The 20,387-nt window shown below is 43.6% G+C and overlaps 1 protein-coding gene across 1 annotated transcript in view; it reads right to left on the reverse strand.

Annotated features, from left to right (window-relative positions):
* The window catches only part of LOC8039165 (annexin-B12-like), an 82,575-nt gene that overhangs the window by 9,982 nt on the left and 52,206 nt on the right, over window positions 1-20,387 (reverse strand). Inside the window, exons 2-6 of the mRNA XM_040212543.3 lie at window positions 13,064-13,188; window positions 12,268-12,362; window positions 8,400-8,604; window positions 2,107-2,186; window positions 556-612 (exon numbers count right to left, since the gene is read on the reverse strand). Coding sequence (XP_040068477.3) covers window positions 556-612; window positions 2,107-2,186; window positions 8,400-8,604; window positions 12,268-12,362; window positions 13,064-13,188 — 562 coding nt within the window. The remainder of the gene's footprint in view (window positions 1-555; window positions 613-2,106; window positions 2,187-8,399; window positions 8,605-12,267; window positions 12,363-13,063; window positions 13,189-20,387) is intronic.

The raw sequence follows: 20,387 nt of genomic DNA on the forward strand, positions 1-20,387 counted from the left end.
TGACCACCGTCACAATGTAGGCTGCTTTTTGTGTGTGTGTGTCAGAACATATGTTCAGCTTCTTTATTCGCCGAGATCGCTCCGTAGATTGCGGGGATTGGCTCTTCCTAAAGTTCCTCGATAAGAGAGGCGTACTTTGTGCTTCCTACGAGCCTTACGTCATCCTTTAAAGCGCCAACGGCGTAAAGGTGCAGGTTTTAGAAAGCGAATGGCGGCCAACACCAGCAGCAGAAGAATGGCCCCCAAGTGCTTTGCGGAAAAGTAGACACTCCAGAGTTCTCAGAGTGAATGCTTCCGCGTCTCATAAATCTCATTAGCTTAAAAAAGAAAAAAAAAAGTCGTTGTTTGATGGTGAAGATACGCTAGAGCAATCATACTTTCTCAGGCGACCTAAAAGTCTGAGCCCAATAAGATTGGAATGAACCTCCGCACCAATCACTCGCGTTTGGTTGTAAGTCACATAATGTATACGTTTACACACACACAAAAAGAAATGATGATGTAAATCAAGAGCGCGATTAAAAACGTTAATACCTGGCCGGGATACAAACTTACGTGAGCGTCGTTCCTTGCGCGAAACGGATCCGGAACCAACCCTTCTTCGCGAGCTCCCTAATTAGTCAAAAGAAAAAAAAAAAAAAAAGAAAGAAAAAAAAAGCATGATAAAACTTTTTTTAATTGATCAGGCAACGTTACTTGACACAATCTGCCCTCAGCGTAACTAATCTGCTCTGGGTTGTTACCGTTCAGTATTCCACATGGATGTACAGATAACGTTTCGGATATTCCAGAAATAACAATGTAAGAAAAGAAAGCACACACACAAAAAAAGCTGGAAATGATTTCGATTGTCGGTGTTATCTTGTGCCATTTGATAATGTTTTTACGATCTGGCTGGGGCTCTTCAAACCCGAAGTTGGGGCCGAAGCTACGTAGCGCGCGGATTGAACTCTCCCGAAGATGAGGGAGCTTTTTCGTCGCAGAAATCTAATCGGCCCCAAGGCCAGCTTAACGTCCACAGCGCTGCAGACCCGCGCTGCTGTGAAAATACTTGGCGTTATCTTGCGTCTCAATCGCACGTGCTCGCGCAACTATACTTTGACTGGGGTGGAGTACAGTGGAAACTAGGCTAGCCTTGGCGACGTAGCACCGAAATAGTTGGCGCCGAGAATAGGCATGAAACTAAATTGTACAAACGTATGTTATCAGCGCGGCGCGTACACGTTGATAAGGCGGGCTCTTTTATCACCGAGAGCGGTGTCGAGACAGATAACACGCCCTTCGGCGACATCTGCTTTGACAGAGCTGAAGCACTGCGGATGGCTAGGCTAGCCTTGGCAACGTGGCACGAAATAGTTGACGCCGAGTGTAGTCTATATGGCCCCTGGGACTCACATTGTTCGTAGAAACATATTGTACGTTTTAGGATTTAGTTGGAAGTTGCCAGTGGACGTGGTGCTGTTCCACCACAAGCTAGGCTTTAGATGTTAGGTTTTGGGACCACCAAAGTTACCTTAACTTTTTTTTTTCAGTCGATAGCATATTGTTGTTTTATTTTTAACATATTTTACTTGTTCAACTTGCATTTGATGAAGGAGGGAAAGACTTCATGTTAGGTTTGTGTGCAGCAACTCCTTGTGGATAAACAAGCGTATGGTAACACGATAACTGTGGACATTACATATGCGCAGAGGGCTATACAGAAGAAAGGGGTCAGCCGAATGCCCATATTTTTGCCGTTAAACGCCGAAAAGACGCCATTGCCGCGGAGTGACGTCAAAAAGATGACGACTTATTCGTGGTGAAAAGCTCGCTAGGGGCGCGCGCGCTTCTGTTTTCCTCACTATGGGCAGTGTACGTGCTAGCCGCGCGATTATGTTTTACTTGTCATAGTACATAAAAGCTTGGCATTGCACGTGCTTGGACTTGCAGAGTAAGTTGAAGTATCCTCACTCTGGGTTGTGAAGAAATTCCACCAAGCGCCGATACCAGAACTTCTCCGCAAATAGCTCGCTCGATTTCCTGCCTCGGGATGAACTCTGAATGTTACCAATAGCCGTGCTCTGGATACTATGCGTGGCATCACGGTCTACGAATTGTACTTACATTACACATGGATACCAGGACCCTCCTAAAATGACCAGACGTGTCTCCGATGATGTCTCTTTCCAAGTCCTTGTTGAAGACTGCGCAGTAGAGACATATGTTCCGTAGAAAGACTATCTGAATGATACAGCGGGAACATCCGGTGCAGAGCAGCAAAGGCTACGCTCTTAACAAGTAATTAGATTACACAGCTACCTTAGATAAAGCGTAATGAAGTTACAAGCACAGATATCACTTAATGTTGGTCTAGTGACAGTTACAGACACTCAGAAAAGTACGTAAAGGACGTTCCAATTACCTTTAAAAAATTCCATGATATTGATGTTTGTAGCGAATACTGACTGATTGTTCAGCTTACGGGGCAGACCAGAAAGTAACATGTATCTCTTTTGATCCAGCACTCTTTTTATGACACAATTTCTGGCATGGACAGGACACGTAGCAATGATTTGGAGACTTACCGATGCGAATACGTGTATTTGTCAGCATGATAACGATAGGGGAACTAATTTAACCGATTTCTAAGTTACTCCAAATTGTAACAAAGTTGAATTTACAAGAGCTTTAACGTGAGCACTGTTGAAGCTATCACGGGAGTGCAGAACCAATTGAAGGTTGCGTTTCATGAGCTATAACAAGCCCGATTTTTTCTTGTAATGCTTTTAATTCAGTGTTTCTTAATTAAGACTCACGGAGTTTATTTTTGGAAAGTCGGTCTAGAACTCTTTGAAAGAATAGTATAAGGTCAAAGAGCCATACGTATGGATGCATCTGTTCCCCTACAACGACTCCGTCGCACAGAATCCGCAGAATATATCTTTGGCAGTGGCGGCGGCTGACTGAACATCGCTTCTAAAAATCTGCGCTACCATTGCAGGCTGCCCCTGATACCACACGCAGCTGGAACACGCGGTCCTCAAGCATCTTCATCGAGTGCGATCAACCACAAGCAAAGCCAGCGCGTAAACAACTACGTGCAAGTCATCTTCGACGGAGCGTGGGAAACTGCTACTGGCCAGTTGGACTGTCACCCTAGCGACACCTAGCTACAAAGGAGGAGGCGCTACACGTTCTTTCGGCACTTTGGCAGTGGCGGCGGCTGACTGAACATCGCTTCTAAAAATCTGCGCTACCATTGCAGGTTGGTTATCGTTGCTTACACTTTTTATCCACTGTGTATTACTGTCGTCGCTGCTGCCAAGCCCTTTTTGTTGTCCGAATTTTTATTGTTGAGCCCTCTACCTTCACTGTCACCCTGCTTTTGTTGTGCGAATTTTTATTTTTGAGCATTCTTTTCGCCATGACCAAGGACATAACTAAATTGCTTGCTGAGCTTAAAGATGATCTAAAAAAAGAACACAAACTGTTTCGAGAAACGTTTGAACGCGATTTCAGGACGGAATTTCGTACCGTTCAGTCGGAACTTCAGGGCATAAAGGCTAGCATGGACTTCATAAACAAGGATTATGAAGACATGAAAGCAAAGTTGAAAGCAGCCGAGGAAGCAAACTCCGCTTTGGAAAAAAAAAACTGTCGGTCTTCAAGAAAAGTATGACGTCATGCTCAAGACCGCTCGTGAAACTGAACTGAGACTCATTCAATGCGAGCAGTACTCCCGTAATCGAAACCTGGAAATAAAGGGGATTCCACGAGTTGAAAACGAGGACGTTATGAATCTAATCAGTACTATCGGCGAACTGGTGGGCGAGAACATTGCAGTTTCAGACATAGACATATGTCACCGAGTGCCAACCAGAGACCCTGGAAAGAGTAACTTGATCGTGCAGTTTCAACACAGGCACACGCGTGACCTGATTCTTGAAAAGGCAAAGAAAAAACGAATCACTACTACAGATCTTGGCTTTGATACAGCCGCGCCTGTGTTTGTGAATGAACACTTATGCCCCCCTCTTAAACGGCTACTGGGAATGACCCAGGCTAAAAAGCGAGAGTGCCAATGGCGATATGTCTGGGTTCGGAACTGCAAAATCCTGGCACGAAAATCTGATGACGCTCCCGTTGTTACTATCACTCATGAGGATGACCTTGCTAAAATATGTTAGTTGATTTCTAAAACTAGTACTTTTTTTTTTCCTTATGAACTATCACGAATTAGTTCTACCAACTGATATTGCAAGTTGTTGTGGTACAAAGGATATCGCTGTTTTTCATCTAAATACCCGCTCCGTAAAAAACAAAGTTGATGACATTGTCACTCTTTTTGAGATGTGTAAAGTTACTTTTGACGTTATAATGTTTTCTGAAACTTGGTGTCAGTCTGACCAGGATATGCTAATCTTACCAGGCTATAATAATTTTTCTCTTAATAGAAGTGAACGCAGAGGGGGTGGTGTTTCAATCATGGTAAACCGGGAGTTTCAGTGTGAAAAGCTGCTTTCGTTTACGGAAATCACGGAGAACTATGAAATTTTGAGTTTGAAGTGTGAAAATAAACTCTTTTCTGTTGTTTATCGTCCGCCTTCAACAGATTTCGGCAAATTTTTTTCTTTTTTAGACACTTATTTGGAATTTGCGTCTGCAAATAACTTATCGGTTATCATAGGAGGTGATTTTAATGTGAACATGCAAGAAAACTCGAGTCTGTCACAGCAACTAAATAACATTATTACTTCTTACGGTTTTTTAAACGTAATCACGTCGCCCACTAGAACCACTGATTCGTCAAAAAGTGTGATCGACCTTTTTGTTACAAACGAAACTACACAAGTAAATAGTGCTGGCACTATTTGTAGCGACATTAGTGATCATACTCCAATTTTTATATCTTTCCGTGATTCGAACACAAAGGCTAAAGTAAAAAGAAATGTTTTTTCTTTCCAGTACATATCTGATCAAAGCTTACTGTCGTTTAGAAACGAGATTGCAAGCATAGATTGGACGCCAGTTACGTTACAAGCAAACATAGATGACTCCTACGATAAGTTCCTTAGCATTTTAAAAAAGGTTTATAACAGATGGTTTCCTTACAAAACAACTTCTGCATCAAAGAAAATTCGAAAGCCTTGGGTAACGCCTCTTCATCTTAAAAAAATCACGCATAAGAACCGTTTGTACAAAAATTTCGTTACTACAAGGGACCCGAGTAAATTGATAGTATTCAAAAAGTATCGCAATGCTCTGACGTCGGAACTCAAGAAGGCCAAACATGATTACTACAAAGCTTTATTCAGTGAATGTGCAAAAAAACGTCCAGATGTCGTCTGGAAATCAATAAATGAAATTCTCCAACCCGGCAGACAACATAATTTTTTAGGAGAGCTCCAGGTAAATGGAAAATTGCTGTCTGGAACCTCGCTTGCTGAATGTTTTAACTCTCATTTTGTCAACCTGGCCTCGAGTTCATACTGCGAGGATGCAGTAGAAGGCATTTATCAAAGGGTTAGTGAAACCCTGTTTCTTGATCCAACAAGCGAACATGAAGTGTTTCGGGTATTTATGGGCCTAAAAAACAGCAAAACGTGTGATATTGACGACCTTCAAATAAAACCAATTAAATTTGTTCTTGATATAATTACACCATGCCTTGTACATATTTTTAATCTGTGTTTATCGTGCGGAAAATTCCCGCAAAAAATGAAGCTTGCAAAAGTGTCCGTGATATATAAGGGTGGAGATAAGAATGTTCTGTCAAATTATAGACCCATATCTGTTCTGCCTGTTTTTTCAAAGGGACTCGAAAAAATCATTTTTTTGTCGTCTGAATAGTTTTTTGTGCAAACACTCTGTAATCACAGAATCTCAGTTTGGCTTTAGAAAAGGAAGATCTACCGAATCTGCGCTTCTTTTGCAAAAAGAAATCATATTACAAAATATAGAAAGCAAACTCTTGACACTTGGCATCTTCATTGATTTTAGTAAAGCCTTCGACTGTCTCAATCATGGCATACTCATTGACAAACTAAGTAGGTATGGTATACGCGGTCCATCACTTTCACTTCTGTATTCTTACTTATATGAACGTAGGCAATCTGTAATCATCGATGGTCACTTCTCATCACTGTTGCAGATTAAGTATGGCGTGCCACAAGGTAGCATTTTGGGTCCGTTGCTCTTTAATATTTATATCAATGATCTTGTGAATATTTCCGAAAATGTCAAATTTGTCTTGTATGCCGACGACACCAGTCTGTTCCTCAGTGACGCGGATGCGGATAACCTAATAACCAAAGGAAATTTAATTTTGTCTAGATTTTTTTTGTGGTCGCGAATAAATGGCCTATATATTAATGATACAAAAACAAAGGCAATTTTATTTAAACCGTCCAATAAACAGGTAAATATAAATGAAACTCTCCATTTTCAATCCACGCCGATTGAATTAGTGAAAGAACATAAAACATTAGGTATTATATTTTCAGATAACTTACAGTGGGATAAACACATAAACCAGGTCGTCAGCAAATTATGCAAAATTGTAGGTGTGCTTGCACGTTGTCGAGCCATTCTCCCCGAAAAAATAAAACTACAAATATATCATGCATTATTTAAATCCCAAATATCCTATTGCCATCTCGTTTGGGGCACGACCACAAGGACAAATCTGAACAGAATATTATTACTACAAAAAAAAGTTTTGCGCTTTGTTGGAAACGTTCATTTCTTAGCCCACACAGAGGCTCTATTTTCACGATACAAAATTATAAATATACATCGTTTTTATGAGTACCTTTTGACTCGATCATTTCTTTTTTCTTCCCCTGAATCTATTAATTTTCTGAAACAGACATCGGGATTAATCAAAAACATACCCACCATCTGCACCCGCTACTCCGAGGAATGGAAAGTGTTTCCGTTTCGCACGAACTACAGTTACCAGTCTTTAAAACATAATCTACCCTCATTGCTAAACAAATATTGCGTAGATGACGTGGACATCTACAATATAAACCCTAAGTCATTGTACTTACTTTTTGTATAGAGCTGTTTTCGTTAACCTGTGAAACCTAGGTCTCTTTTATATATGTATTTTACGTATTGCTGTAATCTCTGCAGTTATTTTTGTATCGCCATAGCTGTCTGCCAAGTGCACGGGGCCCGGACCCCGTCAAGTCAACATTTGTTGACTTTTTGTCCGTGGCTCCGGCGTCTGTAACCCATACGGGTGCAAAAATAAAAATTATTATTATTATTATTATTATTAAAATATAAACAAAAATGCCGGGTTTTTTAATTTTATTTACAGGTGTTTTGTCTTCTCAGTTCCACTACTTACGATGGGATTCCGTTTCGCTTGGCGATTTACGGGACCCGGCGAACTGATTATTTGTCTTACAGGCCAATTGGATTCAAGCCAATTCAATTGGATTCAAAGCAATCCATTTGCCCAGTTAGTTGGAGTTTGAACTGAATTTGAACAGCTGAGCCGTTCAAATCTGAAGGCGGCAGCTTGCACAACCTAGACTCTGGATCAGCGAGCGCTTGCAACTGCAGCCATCAAGAAAATACTTGCGCAAAATGCAGAAACACTGCAATGAACGTGCCCCGAGTCGCGTTTATAAAAGGTGCGTACTCCGTTCACCGTTGAGCAGGGCAGGCAGTAGAAGTGCCACCCGGAACAGTCAACCGTCAGTCTTACATCTCGTGATCGTGCTCATTGCGCATACTCGTGCGCAGAGAGCAAGGTCAGGCGATGCGGAGCAGTCGGATTGGTTCGGTGCGTACACACGTAGCCGCCAAGAATGACCGAAACTTGCGCATTCGAACTTTAACGTCATTACAGTGAGAGCGGGCGAAGACAGCAGATTGGACACGAGTGTTACGTCAGCGTTCGGCTGGGCCTCGCGTCCAATCAACGCGCAGAAGAACGCTCGGCCTCTTGCTCGTGTCCAATTGTCGAGTTGGCGCCATCTGACTGTGATGGCCTTCCACGAAAGAAGAGGAGGACAGCGGTGTTGGTTATTTTAGGCGATGTACAAATTACTGGATGGATGGATGGATGGATGGATGCTAAAGGCTGTACTCCTTATATCGGGCGGCAGCTTGCGCCACCTAACCTAGATGGACATCACTTTTTTTTTTTGCCATACGTTGTTAAGGTTAGCGTAGTGTCCGCAGCGCTCCGACATGTTAAAGCGACTAGCGCGAGCGCGTCGTTTGACGTCTCCTTCGCACGGGAGCGCGTACGAATGCGACGCAAGACGAACTCGCGCGCTCGACCAGCAGTGCGGAGCTGCCACACTGTGGAAACCACGCCAGCCATGACAACGTCGCACATGCATGTCCCCGTCTTGCGCATCGCTGTTCACGGCGCGCCGAATTGGCGAGTCGCTCACTCTGCTGGTAGACCTGCTTGATGGCGTTGATGTCGCTGTTGGAGCGCGTGCAGAGGATCTCGACGAGGCAGTCCTCGTCGGTGCCCAGGCCCGCGATGGCCCTGCGCAGTTCGCGTGCCAGGTACTCGTGCATCGGGTACAGCAGCCCCACCATGACGTCTTCGAAGCGGCCGCGGAGCTCCGACCTGATGTCTTTGATGAGGTCCTGTTGTGGCCAGCACCGTTAAACAATTACACCGTGAAAAAAAAAAAAAAGATCTGGAGACTTTTTTGTATTTTGGCAAACCTCACTCGTGAGCGTCCTTGCTCACCTGTCACCCTCACCCCCTGGCGTAAGCTAATGATGAGTGAGTTCACAAGTTTGAGTGATGGGCGTGACTTCGGGAGGTCCGTGAGTTTGGTGATTTTATGGGTTCGGTAAACTCATAAGTTTGCAGGGTAGAGATTGAATATGAATGCGGCCGTGAAGGTAAGGGTGAGTGGGTTTTGAGTTTCTAGTCGTAAATATGAGAGTGAGGGAATGACAACATTTTACTATTTTGAGCGAGTTGTGAATGAGTGAGTTGAACCTGAAATTCCGACCTCTATTCTTTTCAAAGCTCTAAAACACCGCAATATGGCGGATCGGCTAACACCGCGATACATTTGCCACACAACACTTTGCGATGTTTTCGGATCTAAAAGAACTTATGAATGGCGCCAGCTTGAACCTAAGCAAATATTCGATTCAATTCAATTTAATTCAGTCCATTTTACACCGATAGTACAAAATTGGGATAAGGAAACGGGGCAAAAAGATGTGATAATGCAGCTTGACAGGTACCCTACCCCCTATATCTGTCAGTTTGGCGGGCGAAAAACCTAACAAAATATTTAAGCATAAAGTAACCCAGGTCATATATAAAAAAATAAATAATACACGGTTAGAGAAAAAACAATTTGGTGGTATAACGGCTTTCCGTTTGCAACTTTAGTGTGAACGCATTTCTCGTCTAAAAAGTTAAATTGTGTGGGTAGTGTGTACTGAAACACCTGTAGGCCGTAGTTTGTTCTGGGACGTGACGCTCTCTAAAAGTCCTATTGTGCGCGCCCCGTATTGCATACGGGGCGCGCACAATATATATATATATATAATTTCTTTACATCTATGTTGGCAGTTTGTTGAGACGGACACGCGGAAGAAAGAAATATACGTTCACATCCAGCGTGTATTCGTGTCTATAAGTCCAAGATGATCACATCCTCAACGCAATGAACCAACGAGATCACCTTAAATGCGTTTCTAACAAAAGGGGGAATCGATTTGAAAGGGGTATATCGATCTATTGAGCTGTGCTTGGTACTTTTAGTTTCGGACAGAAAGTATGTTGGAAGTATACGGTCCTCTTACGTTCCGGTAATCTGAGCGAATGCCCAACGTCTGGTGACGTAAGATGGCGTTCGTGGGGACCGCATCGATAGTAATCCATGGCATAACACAAAGAAGCCGTTTTTATTTGCACCCCCATCGTTATACGCCGGTGATTTGCCACAGCGAAGCCGGTCTGGCAAGCCAAAGCGAAGAAGTTAACGTCAATTTGAAGACACGCACAAATACTTTAAACTTCAGGATATCGACTAAAATATCGGTGCATTTAAGGCCATTTATGAGTTGGTATTCTAAATCTTCGAATATTTTCGAATTTTTTTTTAAATACTTTAAACATTTGTAGGCTTGTTAATTAATATGCTGTTTACAAGCAAGTTCCCTTTTTGCCGCCATGCGGGTGTACAGAAACCGGATTCGGGCGAAAGAAATCGTCTGCGCATGCGCTGCGTCGACAGCAACGCCACCGCAGTGATGTGACGTGACGTCAGACTGACGTCAGAGCCACTGATTGGTCGCAGATATCGAGTTCCTGCTCGCCGGGCAATAAAACGCGCGCGTTCTGCGCTACGCCGTGTTCGCTGCGCTCAACGTCGGAGCATAACAAAACCTTAAAAAAAACACCTGAAAACGAAAAAAAAACACGTTATTTTTTTAGTAGTCTCGTTGAGATACGCGTGTCTAGAAATAAATTTTACGCGAAAGAAAAATTTTAGAGCAATATTGAACGGCATGAGATTTATTTGAAATTTTGCGCGCGAAGTCCATGACGTCACGGGTCATTCCGGAATGACCATCTCGGTCGTGTCTACCGTCTCCGTCGGGCGTACCAACCAGACTGTTAAAAAAAAAAAAAAATGTTCTTAGGGTCCCTTTAAAACGCGGCAAAGTACAAAGAGAAAGCATTTCTCGCGTGCGCCGTACCGAGAGTTTCTAGAGCTATTATTCGACAACAGCCACCGAAAAAACAAAACTATTTGTTTTCCTAGAAGTTACATTTTGATTTCGCTCTATAATGTAAACAGAACTGCAACGAGGCCATTAACCCTAAAGCGCTGAAGCATTGCAGAGGGAAGTTAAATAAAAATGTTAGAAAATAAACAGATGCGGCAAAGTACACAGCAATGTGGAAACAATAGAAATGACGCATGCCAGAAAGAAGATAAAGCAAAAAACGGGAACATTAAAAACAACAGAAGAATCACCGAAACATAAATATACATGAACGAGGATTGCCGGAATAAAGCAAAACTCGGATGTAGATACGATCTCCGAGGAATAATGGTTCCAGTCGTCTGCTGCAATAACAAGAACAAAACAAGAAGTGTTCGCATTACAAGGGGTGCGCCTATTTTATGTTGATGGCCGACAGAGGAGCGATAAGAGAGGAATACTGAACAAATAACCTCGGAAAGATTGACGATGGTCAACTTCACAAAACAGGTGAGGTCAGAAACCTTTCTACGTCGTGACAAACACGGTTGGGACAAACTATTGTCAAGACAACTTAAAAATAAGCAGCGCTTGGCTTATAATGTTCACGCTTCTTGCGTCGTGATTCGTTCTTCAACGTTTTATCGGCCGATACCACAGTCTCATTGGCTGCGAAGCTGTGATAAAATTAGACTTCGTCAGTGTTATGCTGATTGTGTGATTATAAATAGAAAGATTGAGACGGCGAGGGTTGTTCTGAACTACCTTAATATAGTATATCCCAAGAGATGCCTCAGCCCCGAAAGATAACCCACCCCTATTTTTGGCAGGATTTGCGATTTTTCAGAACCACCGAAAGGTAGCCCACTTCTAGTAATTGCAGGGCCCTGGCCAATGGTGACCTCAGCAGATAAGCGAACATTGCTCTCTGGAAAGGACAGCTTTTGATGTGGGGACCAGGTAAATAATGGAAAAGAAATTGTCCCCGTCCGTTCCCGCGTGAGCACTGCGGACTAAGGACGGTCGTTTTTGGTTAATCGCCCCTCCCTGCAACCACAAGTTTCGCAGATCACAAAATCTAAAACTAGCATTTTTTTTTATTGTACACCGAAAGCTACCCTATTCCATAATTTCACCCGATTTGCTTTCGCTTTTAGGTGGGCGATCTCTCGGGATATTAAGGTAGTTTGACAGCCTCAGGAAAATCGGCGTGGTTCGGATCCCTAAATGAAGGCAACGTGTTCTACTTTAGAGTGTATACAATTTTGGTGAAAACCGAGCCTTGAAAGTTTATTGGAGATGCTCCGTGGTCCCGACGAGTTCACGTTTCGCGAATTTGTTGACTCGTTTGGCATACCACAGAACTCTCAGTCACTCTGCGTCTACGCAGCAACAAGGCAGCGTAAAATGGTGGGCATCTAAAATTAACTATTCTTAAGTTGTATAGAGCTATCCGATACGCATTGAAATTAAATAAATTTCAAGTTACACTGATCCTTCAGTCTAATATGTCCCCGCCCACTTTAGGGTACCTCGAACGGCATTATAAATTAAAACCGGAAAACTTACCCGACCGTGGCATTGCTTGTACATCGCTACGATCTGCATTCTTTGGTCGCTTGATCGCTTGCACAGGATTGCGATGATCGCCTTCTCGTCCGTTCCTAAAATATGTAATAATATTAATAATGCAAACTCGTACGAGTTATTGTGGAAGTTTGATTAAGTGCACGAAGGGAATCGCGCCGTTCTTCACGGAAAGCATCTTTTCAGTGTGAGGTACTTCGAGGAACGACGAGACTTCACTGCCTTAGTGTGGTTGTTTCATATGAAGAACCAGGGGCTGATTTAGCTTGCGTGTCATCATCAACGACAGAGCCGCATGATGCGCTTCCTTCAATTCCAGATTATTGAGGACAAGAAATTATTTCTATTGTTTTAGAACGGAAGTTGAAGAATCTAGTTTTATAAATTCAACAGTTGTGTGACTGCGATTTATTGTATACAGCAGGAAGACACAACAGAAAGAAAATTAGGAAGTACAAACAAGGAAGCTATTGCTTGCTACTGTTCGTTTGTTCATTTGTCTTTGTTTGTTTTCTTTCTGTGTCTTTCTGTTGTGCCCCTGTCCTTTTTGAGCTTTTGTATCTTACCACGAATTACAGACTCGTCCTAGCCTCCACCTTAATAACAAGATTTATTGATTTTTTCCTTCTCGAAATTGGTAAAACTTTTAAAATAAAATTTGGTAAGCGATTTCGTGAATGTATACAGTAACCTCTATCAGGACACATTATATGGAAAATGTAACTGCAAAAATATAAAAAAGGCGCTGTTTTGATAGTGATGGCGTTTCACAACGTACCAAATCCTTTCATGGCCTTCCTCAGTGCATTTGCGTCCTCAACAGCGTTGAAGTTGCGATGCGGCCTGATGGTTCCTTGCTGTTCCCAACGAGACACACAACCGACGAAAAGTGGCTCTGAGTCACTGACATAAAATAAACAAATTATGCGTACTGTGAAACTACACGATCAAGGTCCATGAAGGGGAGTCAGCTTTAAAATGCTCAGCTATACAAAATAATCGGAGAAAAAAACTAATTTATAATTCCAACTAGGACGACACTGCTCCAGATGAATAGCAGTTTGCAAAACTATATCGTAAACAACATGATGTGTTTTGTTAATTTATCACCTCGCTTTTAATTTTGTTGTTTAAGATGCAACAAAGAGAATGCGCGCACACACAAACACGCTCAAAAGGTATACAGCGAGAGACCATTCGCTGCGAGAAGTCTCAATCACGTGCATGGTGAGCATGACTGAGCTCACCAAACCACGCAGACGTCTCAGTGGTACTGTCAGCAAAGTCTTGCCATAGGATGTTGCGGGAAAACGAAAACGCTGACGTCATCTTCGTTGGGAGCAACTCTTGCCTAATTGCCCTCTCGCTTACAAACAGACGACCAGTTCCTCGCTCACCGCACACGGCCGATTGTATCAGCCCTTTATTGAATCCAATGACGAGGCGCATTCGGAGCATGTATATGTTTATCTGAATCCAAGAGCGAATACGATGTTGTCTGTCGCGTTAACGAGACGTTAACTCCGGTTCATTTTCAAATGTGTAGGCACGTGACTGGACATTCCTGTTCATTTCAAGACAGAAAGGAACGAAAGTCACGTAGAACGTCGGAAACGTAAGGCGTTATTATGCCGCCAGTCAACGTTTCATCGTCACTGGCAGCCAACATTATTGCAAAAATCGAAACTGACAAAAAAAAAAAAAAAGAGGGACGGATTACAAAAATAGGTGAATGCATGCATGGTCACGCCATGTGTTTCTTAAATGGACCATGAAATAAATTTTAGGCTTGTATAAATAATTTCAGCTGGAATCTTACTAATCACTATCGTTTAGTGGGCCAAAGGAAACAGGGTAGAAAGCCAAAAACCTGCTTATTGGTGCGGAAATTAAAAATAAAATAAAATATAGCGGACTATTTCGTACGTCCTTTCCTTCGAAAGATTTTCGCCTTTTCACTGTGAGAGACCCGCGGTACCCAAAGCCCGTCAGCCTGCCCCAGCTCACGCATTGGACACCAGCACTGCTTCACTTGGATGTATATACTGTACATATACGCTCGTAAACCATCAATCTGTCGACGTATATTTGGATTCGCGTTCGTGGCCAATGAGTGCAGTGACGGCACTGGTATGCGAAATCGGGGTTGTGTAAATGTTTATACAGCCTAGAGCTTGGTCTGCCTCAACGGGCGACGAGTCTCCCAGCTGTAGATGAGAAATTTAGCCAGTGCAGTACAACCGCTAGCCTGGGGCCTTTAGCCTGCGCCACACAGTAACGATACACGACCGCACTCCGGTACGATGCTCATCCAGATCGAAACAGGCAGAATCCTGGGTTCTGCAGCGCGACCTTTCGCCCCACGTGCTCCAAGCTGGTGTGCGCTAGCCCATGCACTCGGCCACCGACCTCCCTTTCATCGCATGAGAATGACAAGTTCCACGGTGTGCTTACAAAGTGCTTTGTAAGCACACCGTGGAAGCTTGGAGTCATCGTACGAGTGCCCAAACACGTGACGACCACGTGATTTCTCATTTCGCTTTTGAGTTGAGCATGAAAGCTAAGGAGGAAGAAGTTGAAAAAATCATTTGATGGCCCCTTTAATTCTACCGCCCAGTGACTTTAATTGGCTATGTTCGCAAATTCAACTGCTGATGGAGTCAGATGGACCGATTACGTCGGAAAATAAGTTTCACTTTGCCGCGGACCGCAGTATAGCGGTAACGGGTCTGCAGTGCAACAATCGATGTGGCGTGCATAAGCTGCGATAGTGCATTATTTGTCGATCGTCGATGCCTTAGTCATCCGCGGAGCAGGTGAATTTTCTATGTAATTTTGTGCCCGCAAAATTGTTCCAACTGCAGCCAAGACCCACTGCACGACTGCTTACGGAAAGCATAATCACGAAGCGCAAGGCAGTGTTGCCTTCTTTCCGTATTTCGTATCACTATTTAGAAGGGGGGGGGGGGGGGGGGGGGATCGGTGACTAAGTGCGTAAACGCACTGCACAGCTCGGAGCGCGTGGAGCGAAAGCTCGCGCTGCAGAGCCCACACTCTAAAAAAGCCCGTGCGTCTAGTTTTCCGCACAACACTAGGAAAGTCAATCGCATCAACTTACGGAGGCAGCTCAGTGAATGACGATGCCAAAACATATGTTTAGAGTCTTTAGGCCAAAAAACGCAGTCTGAGTTGTGACATTAAACAATGCAAGCGTGACGTTTTGCATTGCTTAATGTCTCAGACTGCCCTTTTTTGGTATAAACATATGTTTCGGCATTGTCATTCGCCGAGCTGCCTCCGTAAGTTGCAGGTGTTGTGCAAAAAAGTATACTCACAAAGTTTTTTTTTTTTTTTTTTTAGAGTGCAGAGAACTTAGTTTTAATCACGAACCCTCCTCGTTGCTGTCTGGATGAGCACCGTACCGGCGTGCGAGCTTGTACCACTACTGCTGGATGCACGCTAAAGACCCCTAGGCAAGCGGTTGTACCGCACTGGCTACATTTCTCATCTACTGCTGAGACACCAGACGCGTACTGAAGCTGACTAACTTCCTGCTGTCTAAGCATACCCACAACCCAATTACAACAAAATCGCTATTGGTGCATTCTGCCTAATGACATATTCTCACTAGTCGTGAAGTTCAGGGCGTGTCGAATACAGAGTATCTCGTTTTATCTCGACAGCCAATGAGCGTGCTGCATTAGCCAATAGGAATGTCGAAGAACCAATCACGAAGCAATAGGTGTGTACAGTGTACATAATATGCCGCACCCTACTGAAGCTGTCAGGGACTCTGAGAAAGTGTCTGTATGCACCTTGTCAGCAACGAATCCGATTGAATGCAAGAAACTGGAGACAAAAGTACATATATTTGTTAACGAGCGAACCTGTCGCTAGAGTGCTGCTTTTGGTTGTTTGTTCACCCACGGCCGGTGACTGCGGACACTGGGTATAGACCTTTGCAAAAATAACCTTCTGCGCGCTGCCATCTTTGTCTGCAGGGCTGGGGAATGCCTTCTGAGCATGCGCTATTGCTATGCTGTGCGGTATATCGGACGCTGCGCATGAGTCCACAGCTCAGTGACTCGGGATTTTTCGCTCGTGTAATGAGATGCAAAGGTCTATAGGAAAGATAGTCGCCATGTGCAGAACAGAGTTCATCATGGACTGGTTTTGGGTTAGCTTAGTTATTTGTGTGTCTTCCTTGCTTCTGTCGGGCCGCTCATGTTCGTGGTGATAAAGTGCGTACCGAGGCTGAGGGCTTACGGTCTTTCTTGCATCATTCGCTAAATAATTCCAGAGCCACATTAAGCACCTTGGTGACACATATTGCTGGTCGCGATTAATTGTACAAAGCTTGGGCTATGTATGAATTATTGTCACTAAAGTATGCCTTTTATATGCTTTAAGTGCCTATATGTACTGCAGTACATATAGGCACTTAAAGCATACAAAAGGCATACTTTAGTGACAATAATTCATACATAGCCCAAGCTTTGTACAATTAATCGCGACCATCCTTGCTATGGCCGGGCTATGCATATTTCATGTTGTCCTGGCGTGCGTGTAACGTTTCTTTATCAAAGTGGAGCGTTACAATTTTCACATGAAAATTGTAACCCATTAGCGCATTTTGTGTTAAAGGAAAAATAAGAAACATTTGCTTGCACGTTTTAGAGTAGAGCGCTTCACCTGTAATGGAGAGGTCCCGGCTTCGATACCCGGACCAGGCGGATTTTTTCGGTCGCTCACCAGTCACCTAGCTGTGTTTGGAGATTTATGTTTGTCATTTGTCCCCCTTGTTCCCCTTCTCCAGGGATTATTTTCATCATCAACGTTTTAGAGCGCAGCTTTCAGGCGCCCGTATCCACGTTGAGCGGCGTCGGAGTCGCCGTCGGCATAACCACGCGCGTTGCATTATGGGACGTTACAGTTTCCAAGCTAAATTTAGCGGAAAAACTGAATTGGTGTTGAGGTAATGTGTCGAGAGTTTTACCGCTAAATTTAGCGGGGGAAACTGAATGCGCAATGTTGTAATATGGGACGTCACAGACCTACACCCCAATTCAGTTACCCCGCTAAATTTAGCGGGGAATCGAATTGGTGTTGAGGGCACGTAACGTCAATTTTTACGGTAAATCTAGCAGAGAAACTGAATTTTATTATAGGTGAAGTAACGCCAAGTCATGTGACGTCATTTTTCCCGCTAAATATAGCCGGGAAATGCAACTGGTTTTGAGGTCACGTGGCGTCAATTTTTCAACTAAATTTAGCGGGGAAGCTGTGGGAGTATGGGAGGGTATGAAGGAGGATGAGGGAAGGGCACGGAGGAGAACGAGGGGAGGATAGGGAAGAGGAGGAGGGGAGGATGGGGAAGAGGAGGAGGGGGTACGGAGGAGAAGGGTACGAAGGAGGTAGAGGACACGGAAGAAGAGGAGGGAGCAGAACCAGTATGTGGGGAGACTGATCTATATTTGTGCAGGTGTAATTTTTCATACTTTTAGATATGTTTTAAAAAAGCCATGAAAAGATGCACTTATGCGGTTTGTGCAGGTGTGTTATACGGCTAGGGGTCGCAACTATCAGTGGGCTAATGAAGAAGAAGAAAAAGAAATAGATGGTGCTATGGGGCATTTGGCATAAAGTAAAAATTGTTAATTAACTTTTTAATTAGTGCAAAATGCAAATAGGCATATAGTTCTAATTAGAAACTTGCTGAGCATCGAAAACCACTAAATCGTCTATATTTAGAAGGATATAACGCCGGGGCAGCATTTTACGGCGTTCTTTAAAAACGCTTCTTTCGGACGCGTTTCTAGATTTCGGTTTCTTATCGGAGCGCATCTTTGCTCTCCGATCCTGCTCCCCAGCGGCTGAGACGCGCAGCACACATCGGTCCTCTATTCTAGGCGGTAGGCGAGGGGGTGACTTCGCACCGCGACCACCGGGGAGCAGGACCGCGGCCGCAAAGATGCGCTCCGATAAGAAACCGAAATCTAGAAACGCGTCCAAATGGAGCGCTTCTACAGAACGCCGTAAAATGCTGCCCCGGCGTTATATCCTTTTAAATATAGATGATTTAGTGGTTTTCAATGACGCTCAGCAAGTTTCTAATTGGAATGCCTATTTGCACTAATTGAAAAGTTAATTAATTTTTTTACTTAATTAGCTGGCTGATAGTTGCGACTATGTCCCTATAGTATGTCCCCCTAGCCGCATAGCTCACCTGCACAAACCACATAAGTGAAAGAATAAGTAAAAACACCCTGTCTTGTATATATATATATATATATATATATATATATATATATATATATATATATATATATATATATATATATATATATATATATATATTTATATATATATATATCAAATTGTTTAGCACGGTAAATTGCAAAATCAAAATATCTCAAGAGCTGCGCTTTAATTTCGCATTACAAAGATTTTTAAACGTCTTTCTTTACTTTTTTTTTTATTTTTTACCTAACTTGCTTAGTTGCACGGTTGGTTTTCTTTTTTTTTTTTTAGTGTGTGTGGGGGGGGGGGGGGGGAGGTACATACTGTTGGGAATAATTATTTTGCTTCATATATTGCTGGCCAGGGATAACGAGTTAGTCGCAACTGGTCGCGCGGGAAAGGGAACTGCTTCAGTACGGTGGAACGAGCCTCTGACTGCGTGGGGTTAATGTCCCCCAAAAGTGTGTCAAAATATGGCATAATGACACCACTTGTCGGGACATTGGAGGTTCGTTGAAGAATCGCTGTCGAAGACGCAGGCATCGTTGTCATTATGGCGTCCCAATTCCAATGCCTGATGAAATTTCTGTCTACTGGCTGGCTCATGAGCAAGCTACAACAGAACAGGCGTTTGCTGTAGCCACCTCGATTCCTTGTTCATTCACCGCTAAGATATTGGGAAAAATCAGCGTTACACGGGTGTGGCGTCAACATTGGACAAATTTGAGGGGATAAGAAAGAAAAATTATCGGCGACCTTTATTTCTAGTGTTGGTTCATAACGCATGAAATGAGGCATTTAAAGGGAATATGAAATAAATTTTCGGCTGGCAGAAATAGACCTATTGCTATATTATCCAAGCATCAAGGCGAATGCAGGGATTATACGCCTTCCCCGTAAAAAAAAGATTCGATGTAAATAACCGCGTTGACGAACATGCGTGCAAGGTGCCATTTGTTTCAGGTATTTACTTTAGAAAAGTTACCACTGCTGAGGTTATCACTTGCGGCGCGTGGAACACCAATCCCTGCATTCTCCTTGATGCTTGGGTAATATAGCAATAGGTCTATTAAAATCACATATCGTTTAGTGCGCCAAAAATAAAACAAGTGCACGAGCGTAGAAAGCCTAAAGCCTGCTTTTTGGAACAAATTTTTGAAAATACAGCGGAATATTTCGTACCTCCTTTCCTTCGCAAGCTCCCCGCCTTTTCACTGTAATGCATCCGTGGTGCCCAAAGCCCCAAAGCACGTCAGTCGACACCAGCTCACGCAATGGACACGAGGACTGCGTCACTCGGGCGTATATGCGCTCGTCAAAAATCAATCCGTCGACGAATATTTCAATTCGCGTGCGTAGCCAATCAGTGCTTTGACGACACTTATCTCGAGAAGCACAAGTTACACAGAGTGCTTTAAAAGCACGGTGGAAGCTTGGAGTCATCGCCTCCGGTGCCGAAGCACGTCACGACCGCGTGATCGGTTGTGACGTGAGCGATCGTCTAAACTTGTTTGGAAATCTGCCGTCGTCGAGGCCTTTGGTTCCTATTTATTTACACATGTATATACGAGGGTCAGTCCATGGAGCGCCGAACCATAGCTGCTGACGGCAGCTCGTGTTTGTTCTGTGCGCGTGTCGCGCCGCTCGTTGATTGTGGCTCCTGTGTCGCTCTGCGACGCATGAGCAACCTCGCAGCCGGTACGCCGCCATATGCGACAGTGCCGGTCCCTACAAGTCTTTTCCGGGTGTGAGGAAGAACATATTGTTTATTCATTTCCCCGCTAAATTTAGCGACAAAAAAAATTCACGTGACCTGACGTCACACTGTCAGGTCATGGTGTCAGACGATACCTAGCAATACC

The sequence above is a fragment of the Ixodes scapularis genome, unplaced genomic scaffold (genome assembly GCF_016920785.2).
Source record: "Ixodes scapularis isolate PalLabHiFi unplaced genomic scaffold, ASM1692078v2 PGA_scaffold3__209_contigs__length_174095766, whole genome shotgun sequence".
Lineage (NCBI taxonomy): Eukaryota > Metazoa > Arthropoda > Arachnida > Ixodida > Ixodidae > Ixodes > Ixodes scapularis.